This window comes from Sipha flava, unplaced genomic scaffold (assembly GCF_003268045.1).
Source record: "Sipha flava isolate LNK unplaced genomic scaffold, YSA_version1 214_pilon_pilon, whole genome shotgun sequence".
In the NCBI taxonomy this organism is placed as follows: domain Eukaryota; kingdom Metazoa; phylum Arthropoda; class Insecta; order Hemiptera; family Aphididae; genus Sipha; species Sipha flava.
Window position 1 is genome coordinate 77,604 of NW_020272832.1, and position 17,361 is coordinate 94,964.

The 17,361-nt window shown below is 44.4% G+C and overlaps 1 protein-coding gene across 1 annotated transcript in view; it reads left to right on the top strand.

Moving 5' to 3' along the window:
- Positions 1 to 565: 565 nt before the first annotated feature.
- LOC112682900 overlaps positions 566 to 17,361 on the top strand; it is a gene marked incomplete in the record, with an annotated part of 75,501 nt that continues 58,705 nt past the window's right edge. The window contains 4 exon segments of the mRNA XM_025553667.1: positions 566 to 963; positions 14,037 to 14,211; positions 15,537 to 15,697; positions 16,915 to 17,361. Coding sequence (XP_025409452.1) covers positions 14,050 to 14,211; positions 15,537 to 15,697; positions 16,915 to 17,361 — 770 coding nt within the window.

A 17,361-nucleotide genomic window follows, 5' to 3' on the forward strand; every position in this document is an offset into this window, starting at 1 on the left:
TATTTCGTATGCGGAATAGTCAAGACTGATCCCAGTAATCACGATTACCGTCCCACACGCTCGCTACCTCACCGTCCGGACACGCGCGTTTCGCGTCGCACGCGGCCGTGCAACGGCACGACAAAAACAAATCGAAACAAAACGTTAATTAAAAAAAAAAACAAGTATATCGCAGCAGTAATCTACACGCACAATACTTGCGCCGTAAGTTAGCCCCGAGGAAACGTTTCGGGGAGGAGACGGACGCGTAAAAAAAAAAAAAAGTATTGCCCCCAAAACAATGTAATAAAACGCGGCCCGGGGTTTCTTAGGTGCGCGCGCGCGCGCAGGTAACACACCGCCGAAAAGGCACAGGTATTACAATGCTGTAAAAAAAAAAAAAAAAAAAAAAAAAAAAGAAGTGAAAAAAAAAAAATGAACGTATAATACACAAAAGGTGGCGGACCACTATAACGTGTGTATAATGGGGCCCCGTGCAAGCAGCTGTAAATCGTCAAAATGTTAAAATGGAAAACATGCAGTACTAGTAGTAGTAGTAGTAGTAGCAGTAGCAGTAGTAGTGCGTATACAACGCTTACGTACGCGAACGAGCGCAGCGCGCGCACGTGAACCAGTCCGTCCGACTGCCGATAGACTTCAGTTATCGTTTGACTCTTGGCGTTGCACGTCGGTCGTGGCCACACGCGTTCGTACGACACGAACGATTTCGCGCGGGTCAACGCGAGAAAACCGAAACAGACATAAAATACCGTTTTCGCAGTAAATCGTGACGAGTGTTAGTAGCCGCGCGATCGGTCTCCGCGTTGTGCGAATCGGTTTTTTTTTTTTTTTTTTACCTATCCTCCACTCGGTCGAGAGACCGGTCGGTTCTCGGCGTGATATGACACCGGTGTTTTGGACGCGAGAAGAACGTGACCGTCCACCGTCAGCGGATCCGACGGATGTACCAAGACGTATCGACACGTGAGTGGTAACCAACACATATTTGTTTACGCGCGTTTCGGGGCGTCCGCGGAAAAGTCCCGCGCGGGAAACGTCTCTCGTTTGGCAGCAACAACAACAACAACTGCGCGGTACGTTTATCGTCCCTCGGTCGGTCCGCGCGAAACCCTTCGACTTAGTCGGTTTACCGGTAAACAATCGAATCGACCGCGCGCGTGTTATCGTTACGTTTGTCCACCGATCGCGAATGACGCGATTACGTCGGACGACAATCGTCCGCTACCATCCGGTCGCGACGCGACACACGTACGGCCTGGAAGTCTTCCCCCGTTATTCGTAATGTGCGCATCGGTGTTGCCAATAAAGACGGTTCCTTGGCGCGTGCTCCGCGGGGAACGACTACCATCCTTGCGCGGAAGTCGGAGTGCCACGATCAGATAAGGACACTGCGTTCTGTGTTCCCGCACGTTTGGCCTATTATTGTATTGTGTTTCGTCCCGGCTGACGAAGGGCGGAATAAATTAGCGCATGTCGAATAGACGCGCGCACGTGCGCAACCGTACAGATATTGGGCAGACGTACGGAAAACCGTTGGGTCGTCCAGACGTATCCCGTACCGATCGCACGACGAATACCTTTACGCGCGGCTGTGCACAGCGCTCGCTCTGTATGCTCGTCGGAACACGTTCCTCTCGCATCATAACCTAAAAAAAACCACCGGCACCCGCGTCACGGTCGATGGTCACCGCTGCATGTGCGCGCACTATCGTTGCAGTTGTTTCTCTCGTCCGCTGCACGTGATTCCGTGATCTTCAGCCATTGACCGTTTAGATGCCTCGCGAACGGGTTCTCGAGATCCCCGGTCCCGAGAAGGTTTTCGAACGCCGAGTGCACGATGAGATTACGCGCCGACCAGGAGGACGATTAAAAAATGTAACCGAGGGACGGCAATACGAAGGCGCCGATCAGTTTCGTTTTCGGTGTCGGTAATCTTCTGAACGCTATGCGCCTAACCCTTCGCCGCGAAACGTTTTACCGTGCGTTCGTCGTCATCCCCTCGGCCAACGTATTTCACTTCGTTACCACGTCGTAAAAACACCGCCTACCCGTGTCCGGGCTCGCACTCGGTCGTGAAATCCGAAACCGATTGGTTTGGACGCCCGCAGCGTTTTACCTACTTTAACGTATTGCATATTATTAATATTGTTGTTGTGATCATTACACCGGGCGATTATCACGCTCGTACGAGGTGGCGGACCGATCGGAAAAAGTGTTCCGGTTTTTTTTTTTTTTTTTTTTTTTAACTCTCTCTCCACACGAGTACCACTCGGTCAACCGCCGATCTCGGAGGCAACAATAATTACGCACGGTGCCGTGATTCTTTTGTGCTACGCCGGCGCGGTCTCGACCTTTGTCTCCGAAAGCTGGACCCGCGGTGGCTGCGTCGAAACCCCGGTAGCCGTCACCGTCGCCGTCGCCGTCTGAGCCCTAAAAACCGAACAATGCCCCGACGGACTGGTTTCCTCCGCCTCTCTCTCGCGCTCTCATTATACACTCCTCGTCGCGTCTGGACCGCACGTCTCGCGCGCGTATATCTGGCGGCACCGCATAATGCAAATGTACTTGTCAATCACGCGTCTCCGCAGTTGACGAAAAATGCATGTAGAGTTCCGTTTATTTTTTTATTTTTTTTTTATTCCGCGTCCCCCAAGTACTACTCTATATTCGCCTTGGGTTTTTTTTTTTCATACGCGTACGACATGATTGTTGTACACACGATGTCTCGCGTAGGTAATAATAGTGTTGCGCGCTGCAGTCACTCGCTCCGGAAAAGAGAGAGAGAGAGAGAGAAAGCCGTTCACGTTTTTGTGATTCATATTTTATCGTAACGATTTTTTCGCGTTCTTTTCTCGGGCCCGCGATGAAAGATTTACGAGCGCGCACACGTCTTGTTCCTTAACGCGCGCGCTCCGGTCGATGGGCGTCAAAACACACTGCACGTGCGTCTTTTGATAACCTTTTCTCCTCTTTCCTTTATGTTCTTATTTATTATTATTGTTAGTTTTTTTTTTACGGGGTCAGCGGCTGCACACGCACCGTAGCGTCGCGCCGACTAGTGCGTGTGTGTTTACGTAAGGAAGATTCGCTCGCGACAATGTCGCAGCTGGACATTCCGAATATCATTATGCAGTTCACGCGCGGACGCCCGTCATGAGAAATTCGGTTTGCTCGACCGGTGTGCCCCGTACGGACCGACAACAATGCGCACATTGTTGCGCGTAATGGACGGAAGATACCGCCCTGTCGCGGGAAACCGGTTCGCGTTTTGTCGGCGGTACCGACTTACGGCTCCGAGGACGACCGGTCAGGGGGCGCGACGAAATCGCAGTCGGACGAAACATCAGAATCCAAACGGTCGTCGTTTCTGCGCGCGTATCGCAAGAACGACAAGCGCTTTTTTTCTCCATTGCTTTCAACACGTTCGTAATCGTTCCAACACGTGTACCGACCAAAGGGATTGACGTCGGAGTCGTGTCCAAAGCGGCTTTCAATCCGTACAGCGCACGCGCGCCCGTGTTATCATTCGTGAGATTTCCGTAGGACGTTCCGCCGGGTTTCGGAAAATCACAACTGGTCGGCCGATCCTTTTGCGCGTAGGTCTCCCGCGATTTCCTCACGTACACCTCGTGCGCGTATCAATCGGATGTATTGGGGATCTAGAATACGTCCAACGTGACCGACAGACCAATGCGAACGTGTTTATTGAAAATGATAACGATTGAGTAGCCATTGGGTACACCCCGTCGATGTGCGGTATCGGTTTTGAATGTAACGCTGAGAACCTTTTTTTTAAACGGTTAAATAACCTTTGGGTAGAAGGACTTTGATCGTATATCGACGGTATATTTTGGTCGGCATAACGTCGTCCGTGTACAGGTTTTATAATGTATTTCCCAGGACCATATGGTCGCGACGGGTAAGCGAACAACCCGACTACATTTTGTATGGATCGTGGACAATCGAAAATCGAAATCTTCGAAAACATCTCTTAACCGCACAACAAAAACTTAAGCCGATTAATGGTATTATTCGCGGACGCGAACAGAAATGTATTTTTTTCAACTACCCCCGGTGCCAATTACCACGGCGTGTCAATACGATACAGATTCGTATCTCGCCGTATAGATTTCTCGGGCACGGAAACACGGGACACCCAGACGTAAAAAAAAAATATGTACATAATAATACGTACACGTACGTAGTGAAAGAGAGAAAGAGAGAGAGTGAGAAGGAAAACAAAGACGGAAACAAGGAGAACCGGTCCGTTACAATTTTTAAAACGTTATAAATAACGTTTTATGGGAATAAGAAAATCTCCGGGCCAATCGAGGCCAAACAACAGCGGTGTATAGTGTGGCGAAAACTGGATCTCTCCCCCCGGGGACACCCCATCACGGTTGCGCATTAAACACGCCGTCTTTTTTTCTTTTTTTGTCTTTTCAGCGGCAGACCCTCTCCGTGTGTATATACGTGTGCGCATATATACATAGTGCGTAAGACCATATATACTGTATAATAATGCGTTAACCTGCCGCCGCCGCCGCCACCACCATCGTCGCCGTCGCTTTCAGAGGGATGCGACCCCCTGAACGTTAGTCGAATAAGAGAGCGAGGCGAAAAAAAAAAGGTCAAGTGAAGCGCCTTTCGGCCAGACGGAGGGGCAATCCACAAAAGATCAGACGTCTGGTTTTTCGGCTCTTTTGTCCTGGAATTCCGAAATTTTTCCCATCATCGCGCCGCCACCACTACCTCCCCGTTCCATCCCCACACGCTGCAGCAGTCATGCTTACAACGCGCCGATCGCAATTTATGTGTCTATTTCTTCCCTATGCATAAATATAATACGTAATATTGTGCGCGTTATTACCTTCTATACGCGTGAAATACGTAAAATACTCGAAAGACTTTAACCGACTTAAAACGCGTTCGCGATCGCAGTACGCGTTTTCCTAGTCCGACGGGTCAGGTGATAAGACTACGCGACGTGTGATTTACGCGTTTACGATTACGTATCTTTTACGTATCAACACCTAGGACGATGGTTAATGTAATACGTAGTAATAATAATAAAAATAATAATAACGATGGTAATAATAATAATAATAATAATAAAATGGGGTGGTGTCCAACTGTAGTCGTAAAACCCAGACAGTTATTGCGGATTAAAACACTTCGCGGTGTATACCGCGACTGTAAAATGTATACAGAGGGATGGTATGCGCTGCAGTACGGCCGTAGAACAACGCTACGTCTTTGGGGTGGCCCGTACCTGCACCCTTTGGGAAACCGTAGTCCCAGGACTAGGCGGCGGCTCCTCCGGGCCGGTATTAAATTATTTATTCCGATTACGTTTTTACATAATAATGCCGGCGAGAGGGTATTGTGTACGTGGCAAATTAGTACGATCATTGTGCGTGCGTGTGCACGTATTTTCGGGTGTAGCCCTCCCAGATCGTTGTTGTTGTTTTTTTCTCACATACGAGACCGCCGCCGCCGCCGCCGCCAGGTCGTTACACCGTTTGCTTGCAAAGATCATATGTACACATCGTGTTATATAATCGTTTTAGCTTTTGCTACACGGACTCGCGTTCATCCGAACAGAATAATTCGTCTGCCACATATTTACATACGGATATTGTAATGTAAAACATACACGACGACGTTTAAACACTCATACGATGCTGTTCAACGACGTGCTCGCTGCGGTGCACTCGTTTTCCCCGTCCGGAAAGGTTCCGTGGTTGTTTTAAAAACCGTTGCGGATTCTTACGTTATGAATATGTATACCATATAACATTTAACCGAAATGTCGAAAGCCATCGCCATTCCCCCGACCATATAATTAGTATACACGTAGATCTAGATATATATTTTTATCGAACATCTGAAAATTGTGCACGTCGATTTGAAATAGATACCTAATAAATAAACCATCGTTTTCCCGTATAATCGAATTGTACGCGTGCATTTTATGTTACGAAATAAAATATGTTTGAATACATATATATATGCATATTAGTACATATTAGTATAATACGTATATATCGTGTTTGTATAGATAATATCTATAATAATTAAGGAATTACGATTAATGTTTTGTCGTAAAATAACAAAGTGCCATTATTCAACAACCTACTGGTTTTTATAATATTAATACGAGTACCCAGTAAATGTTGAAAAAAAAACGTTGTGGAATTGCGTGCACGGCTTTTTTTATTACCTACAATTATTGACATTTAATTTTTTTTTTTTTTTTTGTTTCTAAGACAATAGAGTATTGAAAAAATATTTTGCGAATTCTAAAGAAGAAAAACTAGTTTATTTTAAATTCAGTTAGTCGCTTCGCGTTTCTTTTTCAGCTGTTGGGTTGGGGTATTTTTTTTTTCCTTAAAAATTCGTTCTTTCAACGTTCTTCAATGCACAAGATTTTCTGAGCACACGCGTACGCATTCATACTAAATGTGCGTGCGCGCGTGTGTGTGTGTGTTTGTGCGTTATACAATATATCGTCGCAACGGCCGGGCACGCTTCTTCGTTCTTTTATTATTACCAAACAGCAGATGGTCTACTTCGATGGATGTGTATGTTACCAGGTGTGTTCGGTATCCTCAGATTTGTCCTTTAACCCTGTACCTTATGATTCGGCCATCGGCATTCCGCCAAAACGGTTCCGTAGTGCGGTAACGCGATCCGAAACGGAAACGTACAAATATAAGAAAATTAAATCGTCGTGTTTTATTCGTACACTCGTGACTAATATCGTTGTGCATACCTACGCGCGTTCATACACGGGTACGTGGACCGGAAATATACCCGCGAGAATTTCGTTTGCAGCGCAAAAAAAAAAAAAAGAAAAACGGTTATTGACGTCTGTATAAGCTAATTCGGACACCTTTAGCGGTGGTATATTCATGGATCCACAAATTCCGGTTTTTTTTTTTTTTTTCATTTCCCGGCAAAGGCGTATTTTATCCCTCGGCATAATACGTGTAATTAAACGTACGCAAACCGCGAATTCAATAATGACGGGATACGCGTCACGTTGATCTTAGAAAACACGATTCCGCCCGTATTCCGATTGCCCCGTAACCGAAACCCCATGGGCGGAGATTCGAAACGAATAGCGAACAATGCGCGTGCACGTATACCTAAACGAAAACATTGTATACGTATTTAACCGCGGAAATGCTGTAATCGATACCTCCTCTCGCAAATACCACACGTCGTCGTATTTCTATATTTTCCGTATGTAACATTTTGTACGAAACGGAATGCTACAATAAGCATTTAGTTACGCAATGTGCGGCACTCCGACTGCACGAAGCGGTATTATAGCGTTTTTTTATTTTTTTATTTCATTTGGTTCCGTTATGAGATTCATGCAAATCTTCGAGATACACTGACATACTCAAGTTTGAGTGCGAGAACTTAAGTGCATTATTATACGTTTATGATTTTAAAACTCATCGGCGGTTTTAATATTTTGAATTTGAACTCGGAGAGATTTTTATTGTTTGAAAAATACAAAACTAAAGTGGTATTAACTGAATAATAAAAATTACCTACACCCTTAAGCTGATCTTGTGATGGTTTGGGGAGTTGCAGTAAGATACCTTTAATAGCTGGTTTTAGGTTTTCGCACTGTATTGTTTTCATCGGGGGTTGAGTTCTTAGTTTTCGTGTTACCGGTTGTTCCGAACGTTTTGGTATTCTGCTCTGCGTTCTCTGACTATATGTTTATTGGATGAATGGATTAGCTTGGCATAAATTACATTATTGCGTATTAAATTATAGCATACGTGCGAGTACGAATCGTGTATACGAGTACCTAGTGTACGCGTTTTATTAGTTTTATGTACAAATACGACTTGCAAGATACCAACCGTGTATCGTGAAGTGACCAATTTTTAAGTGCACGGAAATAATTTGAATAACGGTGTGCGATCGTAAAATGTTATTTTTCATTTGAACCATAACGAATCTACGTGGGCATTAAATGCGTACGAGTTTACAAATGTCGTCCACTCAGAACTACTCCCTCCCCTTCTTACTGGGAGTTCTTGAATAAATACTGACCCTACACGGAGCAGCGTATTGAAATCCAAACACCGGTGGAAGTAATAGCGTTCGACGTGTTGACAGCCGTTAAAATGCTCGAATAGTCCATTTCTGCTAGGTATACAACACAAGAAGAGAAATGAACCATAACGGTATGTTGTCATATGTAACCAAAAATAATAATGCACAAAGCGTTATATGTGTCCTTTTGAAATTGCTACGACATTGTCGCTGAACAGCAGACGAAGATCGATAAAATAAGGACGCACGTTTTAGTTTTGACAATGTTTTGCCATTTAATTGAAGATCAACACAGCGTAAACATTTTAGAATAAACTCAACAATAAAATCGTCTTGGATCGAAAGTGAACATTTACAACGTACCGGCAAACGTAGACACACAATGTTCGATGTATAAGCCTCTGATATAGTAGGTATTCAACAGAAGTGGCGTCATATTATGAAATACATTCAAACAACAATATAACGTTTTTTTTTTTAATTGAACAAAAATATCTTAAAAAAAAACTCCGAAAATAGTCTAATATCTATTTTGAATTCAATCAAAAAAATAGTCACTAAAAATAAATCCAATTCAAGACTCGATGACTTATAATTTACCGTCCTAGTTGGTCTAGTGCCGTCTAATGTAACCTGTAGATCCAGGGAACTGTACTGCTTCTGCGTTTTATTTCAGTGTCATCAAAATTACATTTTTACGAAATTTTTCTTTTATTATATTATATAACTTATTCTAATTTATTTAACACATTTTATAATAAAAATAGTCCTAAATAATCTAAAAAAAAAAAAAAACACAATTCGATTATGCGTTTATTTCATACGCGTCGTTTCAAAAACGGTAAACATTTATTATATCGCTCATCATGCATAATACAATTTTATTTACGCATTCATGGTATTTTGATAATCTTAATTATGAATTTATTCAACCACTAGCCCACAGTAGTTATATTACGTACAATACACTGTTACTGTACGTGTATGCGGGCCCCCTATGATTTATAATATGAATTCGTGTCGATATAAGAAGTAACGATCGTTTATTCTAATAAGCCATACGTATTATAGGTTATGCGCGTACATCGCACGTCAATAGTAAACGTAAATAATACGCACTCGTTTGCATTGGCGTACATACGGGGAAGAGGGGGGGGGGGGTTCAAATCCCTCCAGGGCCAAAAAAAAGAATTGAAATAATCGTAATGTTATTGATAACGTGTAATACAATCGTAGGTCCATTGTTACGCTTTGAACTTAAAATATACAACCGTACAAATATTATAATAGTTAAACAATTATATTGATAGGTGTTTCTGAAAAGTTTTGTTAACTATGCTGTTTTTATATTCCTATAGCTACTAATTAACTGTAATGTAAACTGTGAATTGTTAAAAAAATGTTTAAAATATTTATTTATTTATAGCGGTTTACAAACGAGTCGTTTGTATTCAAATATATCGACGGCGACTGCGTATTACAAGCCGTCAGAGCATATTAATAAATGATCGGTTCCGTTTTGATTACTTCTTCCACGGCGCACAAGCATTCGGACGTTTCACCCACCCCGTAATTTTTGACGACCTTGCCCGTCTTACATATTACGCGTATTATGTTGTCTTCGAGTCCGTGTAACGTGTTTTGTTCGCACGGAACTCTCGTATATTAGTACCACATAAACACGTCACGTAATTACTGTAATTCGGCGGGCACATAATTGAATATAATTATTAATAATATTATATAAGGGAAAGATATATACTTAAGAATAATAAAAAAAAAAAAAAGAAAAAAACGCTCTTAAACTTCTCGTCGTGAACGACTGCAGACCTCCGGTGTTTTCTACGCGCGTGACAACTCTTCCAAAACCGACGGCAATGACCTGTCACCGGACGCGCATCGTACGGCGGCGACAATCCGGCCGCGATAACATCAGTGAAATTATATTTTTAATCGAGTATTCCCACAGTTGTAACACCGAAACGTCTTGCCAGCGACAGCAGTCCACACCTCTGTGTACCTGATCCGCTGCCAGTGTAAGATTTAAGTCCTACCAGTCGCGATTCTCCAACGATCATGTATAAATGGAAGCGGATCGTTGATTAATCGTAATGTCTTTAAACACCTTTTGCTCGAATCATTATTCAAAATGCGATAGTGAAACGTTTTTGATAAGACTTCAACGCATTGATACGTACCAGCGAAAAAACCAAGGACGTGCATCCGGTTAGTGCATCGCACCCCCTGAACGTCCGCCGATCGCGGCACTGTTCGTTACCCCATTCGATCGATCAATCATCGTTCGCGATGCGGGCTCCCCGCTGTCGGATGCCGCGAAAACCACGGAAATCCGCAAAACAAGTCCGCGAACATCGGGGCGACATGACGTCTGGCATGCGCGTTCACAAAACATACATTTATATATATATATATATATATATATACGTGAGTACTATTTATATTTGCGTACTATTATAATGTATTGTTTACCGTGTCCTGCGCCCCGCGTCCTCCATCAGGGACCAGCAATTTTTCGGATAAATCCGATCGGTAGGAGGACCCCACACACACCGCGCGTTCCGTTCGCCCGTGAAATATTATTACGTTTTATTGGATATAATATTCGAAATAACCGTAATACGTCGGCGGCTGGGATGTGGGGTAGAACGCGACCGGGGGTGGAGGGTGTGTAATGGAAAAAAAAACGGTCGAATTAGCATGGGGGCCCCCGAGTTCGGTAAGTCTGAAAAACAGTGTTTTTTTTTTTAACGTGTCTGAGTGAGCTTTAATAGCGTTTCCTACATGTTCGCGAGCAAACGCATGCATACGGCATACGTGCTTCCGGTCCTCGTACCGTACATTACGTCTACACACATGCGTTCGCGCGCGCGCGCGCGTGTGTGCGTGTGTTTACTGACGGCATTTAAATTTACTCCGACGGATCTGGAGGAAAAATGGAAAGTAAAAAAAAATAAATAAAAACCCCCGTAAACCACCTGCACCCGCGGTGCGGCACACCTGTTTCGGACGTCCGAAACTCAATTTAACACGATGATTTCCAGACCTATTGTTATAGGTTTTCACCGTTGCCGTCGTCGCGTCCGTCCCGGTGTTAATCGACAACGTATCCGTCCGACCGGCCGGACGGCAACCCTAGGGGGTTGGGGGTGAAGAGCCTTTAATGCTCGCCGAGTATCGAACGCCTACACCACGTTTTACGTCGTCCGCACGGAGACATACGGCGAATGGTCGGGCGCAATTTATCCGGTGTTCAAAGACGTTTTACGGACGGGCCGGGCAGCGCACTGCCGTTTTCATAGGCCGTAAACGTTCGACGTTAACTAATCAACGCTCCCAGACGGTAAACGGATTTCACGGGAATTATCGTACATCCGTTTTCCTCGTGGGCCGTTTCCACCCCCTTTCCCATCCCTCTCGCGGGACGTTTTCAATAACTACCCGCCGCCACCGAATCGGATCCGAAAACGCGTTGTAACGACGCGCGTGAGTATACGTGGATTTCGCATTACGACTACCGCGATTGCGTTTACACGGTTTCATTGCTACGTATCGGACGGATTTGACATTATCATAATCCTTTTTTTTTTTAACGTTTTATTCGCGTTCGCGACATACCGCGAACGTTTAAGTGTAATCATAACATCCGTTATCAATCGCTAACAATTAGGTTTTTTTTTTTTTTTATTAGTATACTTATTCACACGGCACGGGCATTAACATATTGACATGTGTTTTCATAGTTTTTTTTTTTTTTTTAAAAAATTTATACAACCACGTTTTTACTATTTATACCGATAACAATATGTACGTAACACACTGCTACTGATTAAACCGACTAACCACGGTCGAATATCACTATATCGGTTTTCCAATTAAAAAGCGTAAAAATAACGACATGCCCGGCGTCGCGGTGTTACGTTGCACATTATAGTTTATGTTAATTTTAAGTACATGTTGTAACCACAAATGACACACTAATGATACTATCGGATAATAAATTTCTAAATAAACATGCAGGGTTTCTACCCCATGAATATGTATTTTAACGTGTTTTTGTGTGTTATCGCGGTGTTTAGATGTTTTTCGTTTTTATACCGCGCGAAGCGCATTTTTTTCCATGCAAATGTACACTTTCCGCACTGTTTTAATACTAAAATGACTACGCCAAAAGCTATATGCATTGTAATTAAAGATAATCCAATTGAATTTGATCAGGAATGATTGTCTTCGATGTATTCTATCAAGTTTATTCGTGACCAGTGTAGGTTTGTTTCTGGAACGGTAACTGTACTTGTTCTCTGGCTTAACTCTATTTCGACTTCACGGCATGAACGGAACGAACATTTACCATTTACATTTAGCTGCACTACATAGTTTATCAATTAACAAACCTCAACCCCTTTAGTCTGTTACCTACCGAATCATATCATTAGTTCATAAGACTAATTCGTGTGTGTTTACGGTATACGGAAATGCATTATGTAAATTTTAATAATTTGAATAAAAAAACTTATATCCTTTGATTGTTACTGCGAATAACTGTCTGAATTCATTTAAAACCCATGTCCTATTGGATTTTCGTTTACTGCGCGAAAACGCAAGGAAACGATATGTTTCACTCCGGTACTATAGCTTACGGTGATATCCTGTGATACCCGTTTATCGGAGGGCCTGTGACTGAATACGAGCATTACATACACATAAAACACGTCTACGCAATACATAATTACTTTCTAACGCGTACACTACCGCTAAAATGTATTTGAAATTTATACGGCTGACAAATTGCAATTAGATATGCATAGCCTGACGAGATACGAACGGAATCGTGAAAAACGCAAAGGGTGATTCTCTTTTCTAGCTTTTTTTCGCCGCTCGTATACATTTTTGTTTCCGCACGAATTGATCGCTGATTTACGACGGTTGATCGCTCACAAAAGACACGACTGTTGCTCACAAAAGAATGTCTAAGTGGCCCGGTTAGGAATCCATGGGAGAATATATCGGTTATTACCGCGTCGAGGATGGTACCTGGAAATTTATGGGCTCGCGGCAATAGGGTTGGTGGTTGTGAAAGGGAGTAAAAAAAAGTCCACCGACTTGTTACCCGCGATACGAAAAACGGCGTCGTGACAAAGAAATATCACATATACAAACCTATTGTTCTAGGACGGGATGGAAAAAAAAAAAAATAACCAAACGTAGGAAGGAGTATATTTCCACACTCTTCAAATAAGAGCGGTTTTTATTCGCTCCCGTTGCAACCGCCGCCGTCGTTCGGTAGCAGATAATATGCTAATAAGTCACTATACGTGTATATACCACACGGTTGTCACGGCAACGGAGTGCAGCATAGATCATTCGTGTTTCCAAACGACTAAATCGGTTACGGGCCGATACGCCACTTTCGTGCGTATATATAACTATATATGATATGGTACGAATGCACGTGATATGCTAAATAGGCGATAAACAATGAAATTCAATTTCCGGAACGGTAAATAAATACTCGTAATATAATGCTCACCACCGGAAACCTGCAGTAGGAGTGGTTTATATTATCTCACGATTTTTTGTTTTATGTTTTTTTGTTTTTTTGTTTTTTTTTTCCCCTTCTCATTTATTTCAAGTCAACTATAATTATTGTTAAGCCGAGTGTTCGCGCGCGCCTAATTGAATCGTTCACGAGCGATTGACGTCTGACGAAGAAAAAATGAAATATAATACTGTATAAGTACCACGCACCTATGGGTACTGAGGAAAACATGTGAAAATAATAAAGGCAATTAAATGTTGTATTGTATTGTGGCTGCGGTCGACGACTACGCGTTCAGTAGACCTAATCGTGTAGCGATTTTTCGTGCGGTTCACTCGGGTTTTTCATTATTTTTCATATTATTATTATTATGATTCTATTATGTTTATGTTAACAGATAACCGTCGACAATGTTAAAGTGGACGGTGGCCAGTCAGAGGGGTGGTGCAACGGCCACGTGGAGACAGACGACGGTGGCAGACGAGTCGTCACCGTGTTATTCGGAAAAGCCACGGCGAAGACGTCCGTCCAGGATGTCTGGAAAACACGACAAGGAGAACTCTACGTGCGCGGTAAGTTCGGTAATCGGACGCGTGAATTCGCCATACACCGCCTGTCCTTGTAATATCATTGACCGTTTACCCGGGCGTCGCCCGATTGCGGCCCAATGTAACCTTTTTACCTTTTCACCTATCCTGATTGCGGCCCGTACACAGCAGGTAGGAATTACTATTCATGTGGTTATCAAAACCAAATAAATATCCCAATTGCGTCCGATACGTATTTTGACATCGTAATCACGATTCACACGATAACCAATATTCGGCGTGGTAATTTCCATAGATGTATACAACAACTATTAACTATTTTTTTTACTGTAGACAATTTATTATTTTAATATTCGACTATTTATTGACTATTTACTGACATAATTGTATTTCATATCTTTTTATATTGTAAAAAATTTATTATTTTACTATTTTACTATTTGTTACTGCAATCTTGTAATTATACTTTTAAAATAAATATTAAACATTTTTTGAACCAATGTGTGTCTGGACGCAATCGGGATACTTATATTTGGGATAAAATACAACTACCTGGATTCGGGTCGCAATCGGGCAACTCCGGTTCACCCGACCCTGACGAAAAACAGTATGGATTCTCGTCTAGGAACATACATGTTCGTTTTCTACGACGATAAACGCTATTCGCATACGACCGTGTCCGATGATATTCCCCGTTGTCCTGTTCAAACAACAGTCAGTGAAGGGGGTACACAGATTTGTTGCGCTATCCACCACCCCCAATCTCAAACGTCTGTGAGATTCTTTGACACGCGTTTCGTGGTACGTATCTGTACGCTTTTTCGTCGTTCAGCGATAGTAAATCCGTTCGCATGATTTCGTGACGACACCGATGCACCAATGTTTCCGAGCAAAGTGTTTTGTATTTTTCTATGGTCATCCGCGTTAAACGTTCGACGTACCAGCTTAAAAACCGTTCGGCTATAATACGCGGAGACATTAAAAAAAACATCTTCGACCGAATTTTCGGGCGCGAGATTCCAGTAGAAATTTGTCCTGCCGTCGGATGGACGTCCCCGTTTTCTACCGACGGTATACCGGTGGTCGGCGACGTAAAATTACGATGCCGGTGTTGTTCACCCGCCGCGGCGGGTAATCGGCCGCGAAACCGCAAATGTCAGCTGTACGTTCACCTGTACGCGTGCGCGCGGCGCACACGGGAGCACCGCGCTGTAATCGAAACGTTACCGGGGCAGGTTGGACGACTGTTACGGGTAAGAAGTCAATAGCGGTTAGGCTCGGTCGAGTTCGACGGTTATAATCAAATTATGTGTCGATGCATAACATTATATCGTGTCGCGTGTTCGCAGGACGTGACGCCCACCGCAAGGACGTGTCTTCGCCGTCGCCGGGAGAGCTTGAGGGACGTGAGCAATCACAACAGTCCGCTGTTGGCCGTCCAAATGTCACCGGGTAGCAGACGGACGAAGAGTCCGTGCACGGACACCCATTGGATGCCTGTGCAAAAGAGGTGAGACGCACGGCGCTTTATATTACTCGTTCCGTCGCGAGTCCCGGTTTGTAATCGTTTCGTTTTACGGACGGACGCGATTTTCAATTCCGTCGTGTCCGGCACACGTTTTGAAACTATTTCGTGTGTACCTAACCGACGGTATTTATTTAATCATTACCACGGCCCGCGCAGTAGTTAAACGTTAACTCCATGCGTGTGCTTGTCATCCGTATTACGCGATTGGTTTTTTTTTTTTTATCGACAACTATCTCGTACGGGTATACCTTGTCCGTACGCGAAATGTTCGCTCTGGTATCGAAATCAATCGCACAGCGTAACGGTACGGTTCTGTTGTTTGTCGCGTTGAAGTGCCGCACACGTCGATCGCGATCGAGTTACCCCGTAAGGAATGCGCGCGAAAACCAATCGTCGAACGTCTGTACAGCCATAGGCGCAACAAAAGGGGGGGGGTTACCCATGACCAAGATTTAGCTACCCCCTCCTATAAATATTCCATGTTATACATGGCATACCGCATACAGCTTACCTAACTCACAAAAGTTTCACATAAAAAAAAAAAAGAAAAAAGACACGTTGCAGTAAATCCAACTTGGCTCAGAATTTAAAACGGAATATTAACACGGTGCATAAGAGTAGGGGTAGTCCACAGGTTATTTCAAGTTTTGGTAGGAGGGCTGAGGTAGCCCCCCCCCACAGGTTCTTTTTACCCTAGTTGCGCTTATGTGTGCAGCACGCACGCGATCCGACGTGATTCCGTCTCAAAACGGCGTAACGATTACGAGCGCACGCGATCGCGCCGACGGGATGATAACGTTTTCGCGTTGCACCGAACAATGAGCGTTAAACGAGTCCATCCGCCGAAACGATCGCGGTTTTCGACATTGCGGTCATGTTTTTACCTCTCGTCGCGGTGTTTCGACAGTCCCCGAAAACCGAAAACCGCCACCGATCTCGTCTCGTGCGCGGTATAATGTTCGAAAATTTCGTGAAATTCAAAATCCCGAAACATTTCAAACGCGTGATAATATGTCAGTGTTACAATACGTTTAAGTTTTAATTTTACGGACGTTTCACACGAAACATCTCGCGTTTCGAACAGCTAGACATTAAACGCTTTATCCGTTCCGCGGACCGACTGGGACGCCTGCGAAATTCGAAAACCAGTGGACGTCCGTCCTTGCCGCGTGCTTACTTTTGTCGTTTTTTGATCGCAGGCGGTCCGACAACGACATTTGGTCGGACGACACCAAGGTGAAACGGAAGAAACCGTGTACCGGCGATCACTCGATCGCCACCCCGACGACCGCGTTCACCGCCGTCACCTCGACGACCACGTTCACCGCCTCCTGCTCGTCCTCGTCGGACGACGGGCCCCTGTGCGTGTCCGTGTCGCCGACCGAGGAACCGGTGCAGCTGTCGCACAAACGGCTGCCGGTGCCGGCGCGGCGGACGTGCGGGCGGCCCGCGGACGACGAGCGCGCGTCCAGGCTGATCGACCGGTTCGTCGACCAGATCCGCATGGAGGACGGCACGTTCTGCGGCGGCCCGGGCGACCGGTTGAGCATCGTGTCGCCGTTGGCCAAACGGTTGGCCGACATACGGTTGCGGCGGTCACCGGCCGCGGCGCAACGCGCGCGCAAACGCAAGCGATCGTCGTCCGG